Source organism: Candoia aspera, chromosome 6, assembly GCF_035149785.1.
Source record: "Candoia aspera isolate rCanAsp1 chromosome 6, rCanAsp1.hap2, whole genome shotgun sequence".
Classification (NCBI taxonomy): Eukaryota; Metazoa; Chordata; class Lepidosauria; order Squamata; family Boidae; genus Candoia; species Candoia aspera.
This window is the reverse complement of record NC_086158.1, coordinates 23,327,591-23,342,576: the sequence shown is the minus strand read 5'-3', so window position 1 is coordinate 23,342,576 and position 14,986 is coordinate 23,327,591. Positions and strand designations below refer to the sequence as shown.

Here is a 14,986-nt window from a genome sequence, read left to right as displayed (position 1 = left end):
AGTATGTTCCATTCTTCATAAATCACAAGTTTGGTTTTTCATGTGCAAACTGTTCTCATTTATTTTATATCTGCTCCTAATATTTTGGAATTTTTCAGTACCAATTAATATGCCTCTATGGCATAGGGCTAATTATGCCCACAATTATTAGTGCTGTAATGATGAAACTATTTCTATTAGCAAAACGAAGTGTGGGGAACCAATATCTGTACTTTAAAAGAAAAAACATATTTTCACTACTATATATTATTTTTTATAAATCTTTAAATTTCATAGGAGCAAGGCAACACAAAAAACTGATAGGTCAAAACAATGAGGATAGTTTCTATTTGTAATTATGGTAAGCAAGATAAAACAGATAGACAGACAGACAGATATAAACATTTTTCTTTCTAACGTATTTAACCATGTAGATTCAATGTTTATTATAAATCAAAATAATTGTAAGGTCCCTTAAAGACAGCTTTTTCTTCAAAGGTAACTTTAAGGAAATAAAAGGAAGAAATGCAGTTTAGCAATTTAGCAGAACAGTAACATAGTGCTTAAATGCTGTTTTTCTAAAGTGATTTAAAAAAAACAACAACCTTAAGGGTAATTTTGGATAAGGAGGGCAAACTTTTTAAGTGATCCATACAGTACTTGACGACTTTAGCTTCTGTAAAGTCATTTGGCATGTGTAAACTGACCATTTTTTAAATGTGGATACTTGTTCTCTTGTATATTTGTTATATGACAAGGCTATAGCGATTTTAGCTAGTCTTTTCTGGCATTTCAGTTCCATTAACTGGTTCTTCCGCATTTCCATGATGCTGGTCTTTCATCCTGCAGCCTTTTCAATCTGGGTCCAAGAAACAGCCACCAAGCAAATCCCAATACTATGCATATTATGGATTCCACATAATAACCATCCAGAGTAATAACACAAGATCCACCTTCTTTTGAGCAAAGCTGCAATAGAGGAAACCAGAACAGGGGAAGGGGACAGGGAACAAGCAAAAAGTATATCAACTGCAGATAAACAAATTGCTTTTGATAGAAATATATAATACATTAAAACATTTTCTGAATACTGCATGACTGGATTTCCATTACTTTAAAGTGCATCATTTAAAAAGTGTGTAAAGCATTTATACATTATTTTAAAAAATGGGCTACGCTGCTGAGAATATAAATTGGCAACCCACAATCTTTGGACTAATTTCACAAGTCTTGGTAAGAATATATTTTCACCTACCGCATGGGGAAGAAGGAAGATAAAGAAACAGGTGACAAAATAAAGTGTGAATAGTTGGGACGCATAATGCAGATGCAAGACTCTTTGGAGAAGACCCTGATGGTTGAAAACAATGAAGGCAATAAAAAAGCCAGGCAAAAGACTAGGTGGCTAGATAGTATTATTGGTATTATGGTATTATGACCATGAGCCTGCAAAAATTCAAAAAAGCAGTTGCTTCTGGCAAATTGTTGTCCACTGGGTTGCAAAGACTGACATAGTTTTTAAATCATGGTAAATAATAGCTGTATTATATTTTGAATTGGTCAGATCCCACCTTGAGTACTCTGTGTAGATCAGGGCACCATATTTTAAGAGTTCTTCAGAGAAACTAACAAACGTGTGCAAAGATGGACAACAAGGATGATCAGGAGACTAGAAATTAGGTTTCAAAAGGTGGGCCTAAAGGAACTGGGCATGTTTAGCTTTGAGAAAAGATGACTGGAAGTATGGAATTATTTTTCAAATACCTCAAAGGGTATTGAATAAAAGTTCTACATATTCACTGTCACCCCTGAATGCAGGACAGGGAATAACCACCTTAGGTTATAAGAACACTACCAACAATGGAGAAGCACTTAAACAAGTGTGAACAGCCAGGGATGCTTTAATTTGGGTTTCTTTACTGAACAGCAGAGCTTTCCAAACTGTGCGTCGTGACATGTTAGTGTGTTGGCTGCAGTGTGTGTGTTGCACAGTCAAGGAATCATACAGGTACTGCACATGCACAGTATGTGTAATTGGGTCGAAACAGCTGATTCTGCGTGACTTCTGGTGACGCGGCCGCACCTGCAGAGGGTTAGTGTGTCACCAACATGAAAATTTTGGAAAGCTCTGCTGAACAGGAATTCACCGTTACAATGGAGAATCTCTTCTGCGCCAAACTTACTTCTGCAGCAGCTGTAGTCCCACAGCTGTGTCCTTGAATTCCAACACATTGCTTCACTGTAAGTGGATCCACAAGCCAAAGAGCTACTGTGGCTGGCCAGTTTCCTCCCAGATTGGACACTGTGTTAAGCAATGTCATGTATGTTCCTCCAATGAGTGGGTCACTAACTTTGGCATTGAAAGCCATAATCGCAACATACATGCTGTACACAGTAACCTGAAAAACAATAAACACCAAGACACTACTTGATTGTTATTCAGAACATTTACATCCTGCTCTTTCTTTTACGACTGGGATGAGAACTGTTTTTCCCCCTAATGGTACATATAACTAAGATTCCATTGCATCTCATTCCTACCCCACTGTATTAAAAAAACAACAACTTGTATCACCCTGGTTATTAATGAGAAGCTCAACCAGGATTGTTCCCTGCATAATGAAATGATTAATTATATGACAGAAATTGCTATGGGTCACATACTCTCCAATTCAACAAACATTTGTAATTCCTGGACATCTCCACCCAATTAGTCAATTAAAATGAAATTGCAGTGTGTGCGCATTTATACACACACACACATATACATGTATGTATGTATACATATACTGTGTGTGTGTGTATATATATATAAGCTGTGCACATTTCAAAAATGATTCTGAGAAATGTTTTGAACCTCCACAACTGCGGCACTTCTGCAGTTTATTAAAGCAGCCCAACATTTTTCAGGCTTCCATGTGAGCTTAAAAACAGATGCTACCATTTTAAATAATCCATTTATTAAAGTTCATGCACTTCTTGAAGCAATCATACCTAAACTGAACTGATAATTTCACAGTGCATGCAACCTTACCTGATGTAAGGCATAACTCAGCAATAATATGATATAGTAATAGATTGGAAATCCTCCTTCATACTTTACTTTGGGAGTCCACCAAAACAGGAGAGCAAATTCCAATCCAAACAGTAGCCTGCAATAAAAAGGTGAGAACATTTTTAACTGAAAGTATAATTGTTCCTGTGATATACAAACAGAAGCAAGTATGATTGATCTGATTTTCACAAGTTTTAGATCCAAGTTATGAGTGGGAGGTAAAGTAAATTCTAATCAACTGATAAAAGGGTCAGCTTCTCGTGTGCAATTTAGCATATGTGAATTGAGAAGCCTGAAGACTCAGATGCACCTGGCTGAGATCAAGTAAAACATTTCTTAAAAAAAGGTTCATTCTACAAATCATTCAAAACAGGTGATCTATGATCCGACTTACACGTCTTGCTTTGACAGCTTCATTCATTGTTTGCTTAGTGTTATATGTGCACTAAGGATTCTGGCTTGTTAAAGAAAGAGCAAGACAAAGTCAAAAGCTATGGTTTGTCTAACTCTGGATTGTTTAGAGAGGAATGAAGTTGGAGTTCTTATTCTGCACAGAATAAAAGAACAAGGCGAGATCCCTCCTGGTTTGTTTAGCTTACTGTTTCTCAAACTTGGGAAGTTTAAGATGTGTACACTTCAACTCCCAGAATTCCCCAGCCAGCATAGAAGCAACTGAGTTATGCACAATGCTTATTCCCAGATAAGCCAGAATTATGTACAGCTGAGGTTTGCTACTATGTGTGAACACAGTGTTATTTCTTGGTCAGTAAAGGATGGAGGGAAATGATTTGCCCTTAAGGAATTAACATAAGCCTCATAATCAGATAGAAACCAGCTGCCCCAGATTTACCATTCCTGACAGGCACATCTGACTGCCTTTAACAAATACAAAACGACAGTTTCACATAAAGAGGTAGTGCAAATTTAACAATCAAAACATTTTACCTGAATGGCATAGCTTTATAAAATGTATTCAAGGGCTTTGGCCCTGCTGTGTATTTGCTGATGATCAGGGGCAGTATGATTTGCAGTGGAACCATTGGAACAGCAAGCAGGGCTAAATGTTCCTTAGGCACACCTTCTTCTACTAGTTTGAGACCTGTTACAGCATCTGCTGCTGAGAAACCAACCTGCAACGTGAAATCTTGTTAGTTTTTCTCAATTTGTCTTCATAACTAATTTTCTAACTGGATATTGCTTTTTCACTAGCCTGATAGTGATGTAAAGCACTTTTGATTTAAATGAAACTTGAACCCAAGTTCAAGTCAATAATCTGAAACTTATAAAACCATGGATTTGGCCCAAAAAAGTCTCATTCATCCTGTTTACCATTATGCAAGAAGCAATGTATTCAGACATTATGATTTTTAAATCGCTTTGTTTTCCCATTTGAACCTATGTCTTTTTCATAAAACATGATTTCAAAACTATTCTTATTCATGTGCAGCAACATAGAAAAATTAAGCATGCATGCCTTGCTCTGCAAACTAATAATCACAAATCTTGTTTTTTTAAAAAAAAATAATTACCAAATAGCACATGGGTTTGTAAAAAGTCAGTGCTCCCCCACAGCAATCATGACCTAAGCACGAGAACATCTCTGTTACATCTTACACCACTGTGTTTTTACGGATTGCTGGCACAGCGGTAGGGTTGCTGTTTGAGTAAGGTAGTCCTCAACCTACAGCCATTTGTTCAGTGACCATTTGAAGTTACAGTGGCACTGAACAAATGGTGGTTACAACCAGTCCTCAGAGTTCCAGCTGTCCCAGCACCCCTACAGTCACATGATCGTGATCTGGGCACTTGGCAACCAGTTTGCACTTACAACCAGTTATAGCGCCCCACAATCACACAACTGCCATTTGCAATCTTCCATGCCAGCTTCCCCAGAAAGTCAAAGGGGGAGCCAGCAGGGAAAGTCGCAAGTCACTGGGGTAAGTTTCCCCCACCCACCCACGGACCTTCCCCCAGTCCCTCTGCGCTTATGCCGGCCACTCACGCACCCTTGCGCACCTTCTTCGATCCATGCCACACCTCTCATGCACCCCCTTGCACCCACGCCACACCCTCATGCACCCTCCCTGATCCATGCCATACCCTTGCCAACCCTTGCTGCACTTCTTGCGCACCTCACACACACCCCAACCTGTACTGCACCCTTGCACACCTCATGCCTCACACACCCCCTCACAGCCTCCCTGATCTGTGCTGCACCTCTTGCACATCCCCTTGCACCTTCATGCTCCCTCCCTGACCCGCACGCCTCCCCCACACCCCTGCAGACCCCCCTGCTCCACCCCCCAGCTGGCAGAAGCCACCTACCTGCCTGCCAGCCTTGGATTTGCAACTTCCTGCCGGCTTCCCCACTGACTTTGCTTGTGGGAAGCCGGCAGGAAGTTGCCTCACCTAATAACCATGGGATTCAATTAACAATGGCAACTGGGACTGCAAGGATTGCCGTTGCTAAGTGATGTGGTTGCGCTTTACAGCTGCATTGCTTAGCGATGGAAACTCTGGTCCCAAATGCCATTGTAAATCGAGGACTACTTGTATATCTTTGCTGTTGTCTAGTGGTCATCTGGTAGTGATTTAATAAGACTGATACGTAAGTCTGTAAATAAGCACCACTTTGCAAAAATGGCTCAAATTCCCAACCAGAAACTACAAATTATTTACTCACTTTTGCTGTTAAGAGTAGGCCACAAAACATAAGGACAGCTGGCATTCTGACTATTGAGAAAAGCAGTTTGTATGTATCCATGATTCCTTTTGTCTCTTCTTTTGATGGTGTTATTTTCTTGTTTTCCTTTTTCAAAAGTGCAACCAGGGTAGTAGTAATTAAAAAAACAGCACCCCAGAAAAACAGGAAATCTGAAACGATAAGATATTCATTCTACTCATAATCCAAAATGTTCATCAATGACCTTTTACGCCACCCTTTCCTGCAGACTTTTTGAGATGAGACTTATGAAACTATAGTGGAATATATCTAAAGAAACCAGACTGGCAAGCCACTTTATTCTAAGCACAGAGTAAATATTAAATTACACAGATACTGTGATTAGACTTGAACCATATACAATAAACGTATCACCCAAATATGGACATGTGTTTACAGAAGCTCCGTGTCTAACCAACTTTTTTATTCATGGATATAATCCACTTACATGAAAGCCAGTTTAATGTGCCAGTTAAGGCACCAGACTAGAAGAGAGACTGGGAGTTTTAGTCCTGCCTTAGATTAATTTGTTTTTATTGCAAAACAAGTTCTTATAGTAATGATTAGCTTTTGCTTGAAACTACCCATATTTATATGAGGGTTGAATGAAAAGTAATGCCTCCATTGTTATAAGTGACCTACAGATGGCAGTACTGACATGACAGAATCACTAACATTCTTTCCCACCTGTTCTTTCACTTTGATTAATGGGAAGTTGCTGTGAAAAAGATTGTGTAGCTATGTTCATGAATGTAAGGTTGCAGTGGGTATTCATCAGTGTGTTTTAAGCAATGCACCGGGCTACACAGGGAAACAGGAAAACATCCCAGAAGAAAGCAATGACATATCATTTCTCTGTTCTTGCCAAGAAACCTACATGTATATGTTCATGAGTCCAAGAGTTGAATTCAATTTCAAGAAGACTTTAATAAAGCTACAGGAGGATCTCATTATACACATCTTATTAGCCATGGTTTCACATATCCATAGCGGAAAAATGTAGCCTTGAACTGTTATCTATGTATTCTGTTTCATTTGTCTGTGTTTTGGCTGTCTTCCATTGTGCATATACCCAGAAGTACAAATCCTATTCAAATTCCCAATGATCCCAGCACTCTACAACATTCTTGCTATACATATTTATCCTCTTCCTGCATGTTACTTCTGCCACAGTGAAAATGAGCAAGTGAGCAGCAGAGAGCTCAGCAAACATCTTCCCAGCATCCTCAACAATCTTCTGTGTTCTTAAGAATGATGAACAAGCAAGAGCAAGAGAAAATTGCAGAGTCCTTGGCTGAAAGAAGTGGCAAGTATTGATGCAAGGTGCTACTGTTAAGTGAGAAGGTAAAGCTGCTAGACATGTTGGCTGGTAGGGACAGTGTACTATCTTTTGCATAGCAACTTAACATCAATAAATTCATTGTATGTTCCATAAGGAAAAATGAAACCAGTATCCTTGTATGGTGTTTGGCATGTCTCAGAATCTCAAAGGGATGATCCATCAATGGGATCCCAATGTGGAACAGATGGAAAAGGTTCACAGCATGTGGATAAAGGACTAAGTCCAGAGAAATGTGCTACTGAGTGAACCATTAATCCATGAAAAAACTCTCTGTATAGTTTGGGACAGAAAGCAGTGACCATGATTTCCAAGCTTGGAGAGGCAGGTTTTATAAATTCAACCACTACAACCTCCACAGTATCAAGCTGGCAAGGAAGGTTGCCTTAGTGGTACACAAAGTGGCACACAGATGTTATGCCTGATTGATATTGAAGACTGGGGACTAGAACAACTCTTCAGTGCTGAAGGCCAGCTGGTTCTTGGAAGTCAATGCTATTCTACTTCATCATCAGCAAACAGGAAGAAAGTGATCTGGGTTTCAAGGTTGCTAAGGACTGACTCATTCTTCTGCTACATGGCAATATTGTGTGATCATGCCTATGCTCCTGTACTGAGCAGAATCCATGTGCCCTAAAAACAAAGAATAAAAACCAATCTTCCAACAGAAGAACATGGGTGACCACAGTGCTTCTCTTAGTAAGTCAACTGTTTTTCTGTATTAAGTGCAGAGATATTTTGCCTTCAGGAACCTGGCCTTCAGAACCCTCCAGCTTGACAACATCCTTGGCCATCCTGTGGCCTTGCAATTCACATATTTAAACCTGGAGATCACTTTCATGTCACCCAATACCATCTCTTTGACCAAGGTCTGATAACAACTTTCAGGTCCTACTACAGTTGTTGCACATTCAGGACAATGTTGGATCCCATGAAAAATTATCATTCTCCATCAATCAGTGACTGCTGTAGGAGACAGCATCATGAACTGCATTGAGAAGATTAGGACACCTTTTGCAGTAATGATATCCCACAGATGGTACCCAATGTAAAAAAGATGTGGCTTGGGCAGTCACCTCTTCATCTACTGCATCCATTCCATCGATAGCAGATGAAGCTGAGTGGATCACCAATCTTGTACACACTGTGCTCTATAAAGTAAGACCAGTTAAAGCACGATCATCTGCTTCTTTGCAAACACAGCTATAGCTACTGTGACTAGGTCATCTTCACAATGCGATACAACACTTCCCACAGCTTTGAGGAGGAAGAAGAGAAAGAATGTGCCATGCTTCCTTATTTTGATGTCTGTAGTTGCAGAACAAAACTGGAGAAAGTGCTACTTTCATCTGTGGAATGATCACTATTCTTTTATTCTTTATTTTATTCTTTATTCTACAGTCATTCTTTGTTTAAATAAAATAGAGTATTTAAAATATCCAGAAATGTTAATTCTTCATTCTTTTATTTTCTGTTTATCCCTGCCTTATTCTTTAGTCAAAATAAAATAGTGTATGAGAGCAGAAAATCTGAAGTGGCCAAAGTACACTATCCCTATTTCTGCTTTTTACTTTGATTTATGGTGAATTTTAGTTGATTTTTCAATCATTTTCTGGGACTCTTGAACCTAACATTCCAATTTCAGCAGTTTCATTATCTGCAGTTGAATGTTGGAATGTGACCCCCATGGGTAACAAGAACCACCTGTATTACAACACTACCTTTGTTTGGATTTTCTCTGATGCTTGGTATTCTTGTCTTTCCTTACAAAGTAAGAGGATAAGTTTCACTCTACTGTTGAGGTTACAATGGTTTTTTGTTTTTCTGTAATTCAGCACATATGCCAGCTGCACAGTGACTATAATGCGGAAGTATATCAACTGTTGCAGATACATCAAAAGTGAACAGTTTTGATAGGATTAAGAATTAAGAAAATATACAAATCTAGTATGATGCTTTGGCAGAAGTACCTATACAGGCTTATGTAATCCTGTATTTATAGAATTATTTCTCTAACAAACTCTTTATATATCACTACATTTTGTCCAACTATCAAGCATGCTGTATACCACTGAACAGTGTAATGATTGTGGCAGATCACACAATTAAAATGGTTATTTGTAAAAACCCTAACTCTAACCCTAACTTTATTTATTCTTATTTATTTATTTATCATATTTTTATCACCGCCCATCTCCCTCATATGGGGGACTCTTACTGCACTCCCATGGTCAAATCACAAATCACTCTACCAAAAGGATTGGGTTAGTTTGGCATTTATTCATGACAGACCCATGCTGGCTCCTGTAAAGCAATGCATTATTTTCTAAATGTTCACAGACTGGTTTAGCAATCTCTTTCAGAATTTTGCCCAATTATCAGCATCAGTCTGCAGTTGTCAAAATCAGCTGGCAAAACTAAGGAAGCAAGAACACAGCTTTCAGGATGGTATCATTAATGCTAGTCTGGAAAAAATACAGAATATTAAAAACTGTTAAGAGTAAATTCCCACCCTCAGTTATAGTAGGCTAATTAGAAGGAAATATATTTGAAATGCTTTCTTCCCAAATCTTTCCCATCCAGACTCTGTTGCCTCTTCTCAGACAAATGAAATGCTTCATCCCCTGGTTTCCCACAAACTCTCACACCAATTAGCTGGATCCTCCTTTCTTTTTCCTTTTTAAAGACAAAAACAACCCTTACCCTTCTTCATTATGCCCATCAACCATGAAAGGGCTCTGGGATGACATCTGTAAGCATCTTGAAGACTCTTAGGTGTAATTGGTCTGGTCCTGGAGAACTGAAATGTCCATGGTAGCCAGCTGCTCACTAACCATCTCTTTTCTTGAGTTACCACTTTTTTTGTCAATTGTTCTGCTGAGGTCAATTTGAACATAGTTCCTCTTTGGCAAGAAGACCAAAGAAAAGTAAATCAAGGAGCTCCAACCTCTCCCTAAGACCTCTTACTGTCCTATTACTCATCCTAACAATGGGCCTACCCCTTTCTTCCTTTTACTAATGACAGATCCAAACAAGCCCATTTTGTTGCTTTTAGCTTCCCTTGCAAATTTAAATTATTTTTGTGCTTTAAACCTTTTTAACTTTCTTTCCACAGAAATACCTCCTATGGTACACTTCTTGCTGATTCACCCATCTTCCCTTTCCTATACATCTTACCTCAGTCAAAACCTACCTATGCTACCCACAGGTTTCCTAAGCTGCTCCCCATTTTTTTCCTCCTCATTGAAACTGAGTGCTCTACTGTACTTCCCGTATCTTACTTTTGAGTTGTTCCCAAGCCATGTGTACTTCCTTTGACCCGATAATTTTTGCCCATGGGAACCTATCTTTTACTTCTCTAAACTTGCTGAAATTGGCTATCCAGAATTTAATGTATATGACTACGGTCCAATTTTATTTCCCATAATATGACAAGAAGATGGCATGGTTACTTCCTCCCAAAATTCTGCTGCTTTTACCTCTCCAGTCAGCAATTCCCTACTGATCAGGATCAGATTTTATTTATTCATTCATTCAGTATAGAAGAGCCATTTCCCTTTTTTTTCTTTAACCTTCTGGAAAGTGAAAGAGTCAGCAAGGCACTGAGGAATTGTTGGGACCTTGGTTGAGGGTTCCCCCCCGCCAGCATATGCTTAGTACTTGAAGTCTCCCATTATTACAACCTCTTTCCTCTCTGAAAGTTCTGTAATCTGGTCCAGAAGGGCATTATCCAGATCTTACTGGCTTAGTAGTCTGTAGCACATCCCCACAATAATATTGTCGTTGTTTCCTCTTCCTTATATTCTTACCCAAATGCTTTCAATTAGACCTCCATGCTCAATTACCTGGATCTCAACATACATGTCTACTTCCTGCAGATGATGCCATCCCCCCCACATACACACACATTGTCTGGCCTTTTCCTTTGGCATAATATATACCATTAAGTCTTTGCATTCCATCAGTTCATTACTTTTAGTAACAACTGCTAAATTATATTCACCTTCCTACATTAAGAATTCTAGTTCTTCTTCTTCGTTTCTCGTATTCTGTATAGAAACGTAACTTGACCTTCCTGCATTTATGTGCTCATTACTGGATGCTTCCACATCCTACATATTGTTCCCAGTTCTGTTCTCAGGACTTGGCATTACACCATTGTATCTAATCGTGTACACTAATCTCTTTTCTCCCTCCTGCACAGGACTCATTTTAAAGCCCTAGTATCAGGTTTGCAAGACACCTTCCAAACGCCTTCACTTTCAATCTTCTCTTGCCAGGAGTCCCTCAACTTGGAAAAGTGTCCCATTATTTAAAAATCCAAACCATTTCCATTGGCATCATCTGGATAGCCTATTGTTTACTTCCAGTATTCTTCTCTCTCTTCTTAGACCATACCCTCCAACAGAAAGGAGAAAGAAAACACCACCTGTGCCCCAACTCCCTCATCCTCCTGCCCAGAATTTCATAGTACCGTATATGTCTTCAATGCCATGTCTGTCTGTTCCATTTGTTCCCACATGGATCAGAGAAAGGGATATTTCTCACTGGAAGTATCAGAGTCTTCAGTCTGTCCATCATATTCCACAAGTGTGCACTGGGAAGGCAGCACACTTTTCTTCAAAGACTACCTATTGACAGATTGCTGCTTCAATCCCTCTCAGCAGGAAGTTTCCAATATCCACCTCCTATTGCTTCCTTTCCTTTGGGACAGAGGCAGGAATCCTTTCATTTGTAGAATCTGAAGTGTCTTCTTCCTCAGTCTCCAAGGCTTGTAGCAGCTGCTGTTCCTCCAAGGGTCCAGAAACATCAACAGGGAAGCCCTGGAAACTGTTCTAACAATCCAGGGCATAAAAGTTTTTCTCAAGAGGCTTGGGCCTTTGTGTCACATTCCTCTATCTCCTTCCCCTCCACTTGGCATTTTTCTATTTTCTGGGAAGATTCTTGGGGCCCTTATCCTGCCACAGTTCATTCCTGCATACAATTCAAAAATTCCCTACCTTGCCTGGTAAGTGGGCAAGTTTTGCCTTTACCTCTTTTACTTTCATTTCCAGAAGGCCAATCAACCTATAATTGTAGGATGCATAGTTCTTGTCATCTTCAGAAAGGAAAACAAACATGGCACATCACCTGCAGGTCATAAGTGCAGTTCCCTCCATATTGCTCTGATGAACAATGAACAACAAAATTTCATCCCCCTGACTTCTTCAATCAAACTTTTGTTTTTTCTCTCTCTCTCTGGATGCTCATGTATCAACTAAGAATTATTACAAATAAATAATATTTTTAATAAAATTAAGTAGTACTAAACTTTTATGCTAACATTGTGCTTGGGTTTCCAAAATCCCACTCAAACAATCTACAGCATAGGCTACACAGTATTGAGTATGTGTCTATGGGGTTAGATCAGTTAAACAGAACTGTGCCTTAACTTCGTGCATAACAGTTCTATGCACACCAGCTCTCATACAGGTGAAGGAACAAAACTTGCTTCTCAATCGAAATATTGGCATCAAAAAGATGAGAAGATATGCTTCTGTATTCTAGAATGTCAATTTGTATTCTGATTGGATAAAAACCTTCTAATCATCCATTATATCAAACAGATTGACCAGGACAAGTTGGAACTTACTAGTTTTAAGAAAACAGTGCTCCTCTCCTGCAGAACATTCTAAGAAAGCTCTACAATTGGGGGGGGAGGGGGCTTTACCTGTTGGATAAACATACTCAACATATGTTACATATGCTATTTTGCTTTGTTTTTCTAGACCATATGCATATGTATGTCTTTTTCACTGATAGAATTTGTAAGTTTGGACAACGATAAACTAGCTTGATGTAGCTTCATAAATGACTGAAAACAGCTATGATATAACCAACCAGAATAATCTAGATAAAATATTCAAATAGAAAGATGCCATTTGGCATGAAGTGCCACATGCCAGATCTTTCATAAAGTAACTTAATATTTGTAGTGAATATGCTAATACAGGAAGACGTGTTACATGTGCACAGACTTTATATCAAGAGATTATTATTTTCAAAGCTGGATAGTCGTGGAAACACTGAAAATTAAATATTACATTGTAGTTCTTTAAGTCATTCTATAAAAAGGCCTTGTGCAAAACAGCCAATTCTCACAGAGTTATTGCTATGAGATGGGCAGTAATATAAATTGTTCAATAAATAAATAGACAGGCTTAGAATGAACCTATCACCGTATTTATATGTGAAATTTTCCAATTAGAAATGGACATAGACCTCTTAAAAACTGTAAGACACTATATCCAACATTTACCTGAAAGCGTAACAATTCCTTTGGCTTGAGGCTGAAAGCGTAAATACTTGTTGCAGAAGGAGGCTGATTCAAGAGCCAGGAACAAGACATTTCCCAAAAAGTAGCCAGCTGTCTGACCCACAGAATTACAAGTGGATGCATAGCCCACATTTTCACGCGATAACATAGTCAATGCCCAGCCGTCTACAGCTATGTCCTGAGTGGCTGCCAGGAACTCAAAGAGGAAGAAGGTCACAGTAAGGGCCACCACATCTGGGCTTTGGCCATCGACTTCCCCAAGTAGAGAATCCACCCACACAGACAAGTACATCATAAAAAGACCTATGATGTATTGAGTAGGCACAAGCCAAGACTTTCGGCGGCCAAAGCTCTTGAAGTACACAGCATCCACCAAGGGAGCCCAGAGCAACTTCAGGCTGAAAGGCCAGAAGACAAAACTAAAGAAAGCCTGGTCCTTGTAGCTGACATTCTTGCTTTGCAGGATGAGGGGGATGCTGCCAGCAAGCCCCAAAGGAATCCCTTGCAGCACATACAGGAAGAGAAGGAGCAAGATGTTGCCCAACTCTGCTTTATAGTCTTGGGGAGACTCCAGAGGCTGGATATGTGGCTCCTGAAGCAGTGCCTCCCGGTCATCTTTTCCGACCGTGTCAGCAGCACCATCTTCATAGAAATCTAGGGGAGCGGGCTTACTCTGCATCACATCCAGGGCATTCTGGTAGTTGCCTGGCCGGCGATGCCGACTATTATCCTTACAGGAGATGGCTGGGGTCATGTCACACACGTAATCCAGCGCTGCTTTTCTTCAGAAGGCGAAGGGACCGGTGGCCCTCCCCACAGAAGACTCTTCGTCCTAGCCTGGCCGCAGGAGGCTCCCGATCGACCCCGGCAGATCCCTTGCGGCGGAGAGAAAGAGTTCGGCCTCCCTCTAATTCCGCCGCCCAAGTGGGCAGGTTCCCTCACCACGAAAAGGAGCGGAGGACCGAAGAGATACGTCTTTCTCCCTTCGGCATTGGGAAGCGATGGGCCTCTTTCCGGTAATCTGCGAGAATCCCAGCCTGGCTGTAGGGACTCCACTCGGCCGCTGCCCCCGGCACAAATTTCCTTCCCTTCCGCCGGGTTTCTAAACCATTCACCAACCCTTTCGCCAACCTCGCTGAGTCCGACCCATAAAAGCGTCCCGCCTGGAAACACAAGCCAATACCGAAGGAGCCGCCAAAGCAACAAAACCTTCTCACAGCCGTGGTCTTACTCCATTGGCCGAGGGAGGATTGCGTCACGAAAGAACTGTCCTATCAGAGGAGGGTCCGGGAGAGAAGGCGAGAGAGAATGAATGGGAGCGGTGCTTGCTGGTGAAAGAGGGCGACGAGTTCAACGAAGTTGCAGTTATGCTTCCGGTTCCCAGTTAAACCTGTGGGCAACGAATGCAAACGCGGAGGAGAGATCGCTGTAAAGATGGGGAGAGGGATCAGAACAGCCTTTATTTATTCTTCTATCCCAGTGCTTCTCAACCTCTGTAGCTTTAAGATGGGTGGACTTCAACTCCCAGAGCTCCCTAGCCAGCGTGCTGGCTGGAGAACTCTGGGAGTTGAAGTC

The 14,986-nt window shown here is 40.4% G+C and overlaps 1 protein-coding gene across 1 annotated transcript; it reads right to left on the bottom strand.

Annotated features, from left to right (window-relative positions):
• Window positions 1–573: 573 nt before the first annotated feature.
• On the bottom strand, window positions 574–14,521 carry SLC33A1 (solute carrier family 33 member 1). Its single transcript, XM_063306528.1, has 6 exons — window positions 13,394–14,521; window positions 5,718–5,908; window positions 3,980–4,164; window positions 3,014–3,131; window positions 2,163–2,378; window positions 574–948 (listed from the first exon to the last, which is right to left on the bottom strand). The coding sequence occupies exons 1-6, from the start codon at window positions 14,163–14,165 to the stop codon at window positions 781–783; spliced, it is 1,650 nt and encodes a 549-aa protein (XP_063162598.1). The 5' UTR covers window positions 14,166–14,521; the 3' UTR covers window positions 574–780.
• Between the last annotated feature and the right edge of the window lie 465 nt (window positions 14,522–14,986).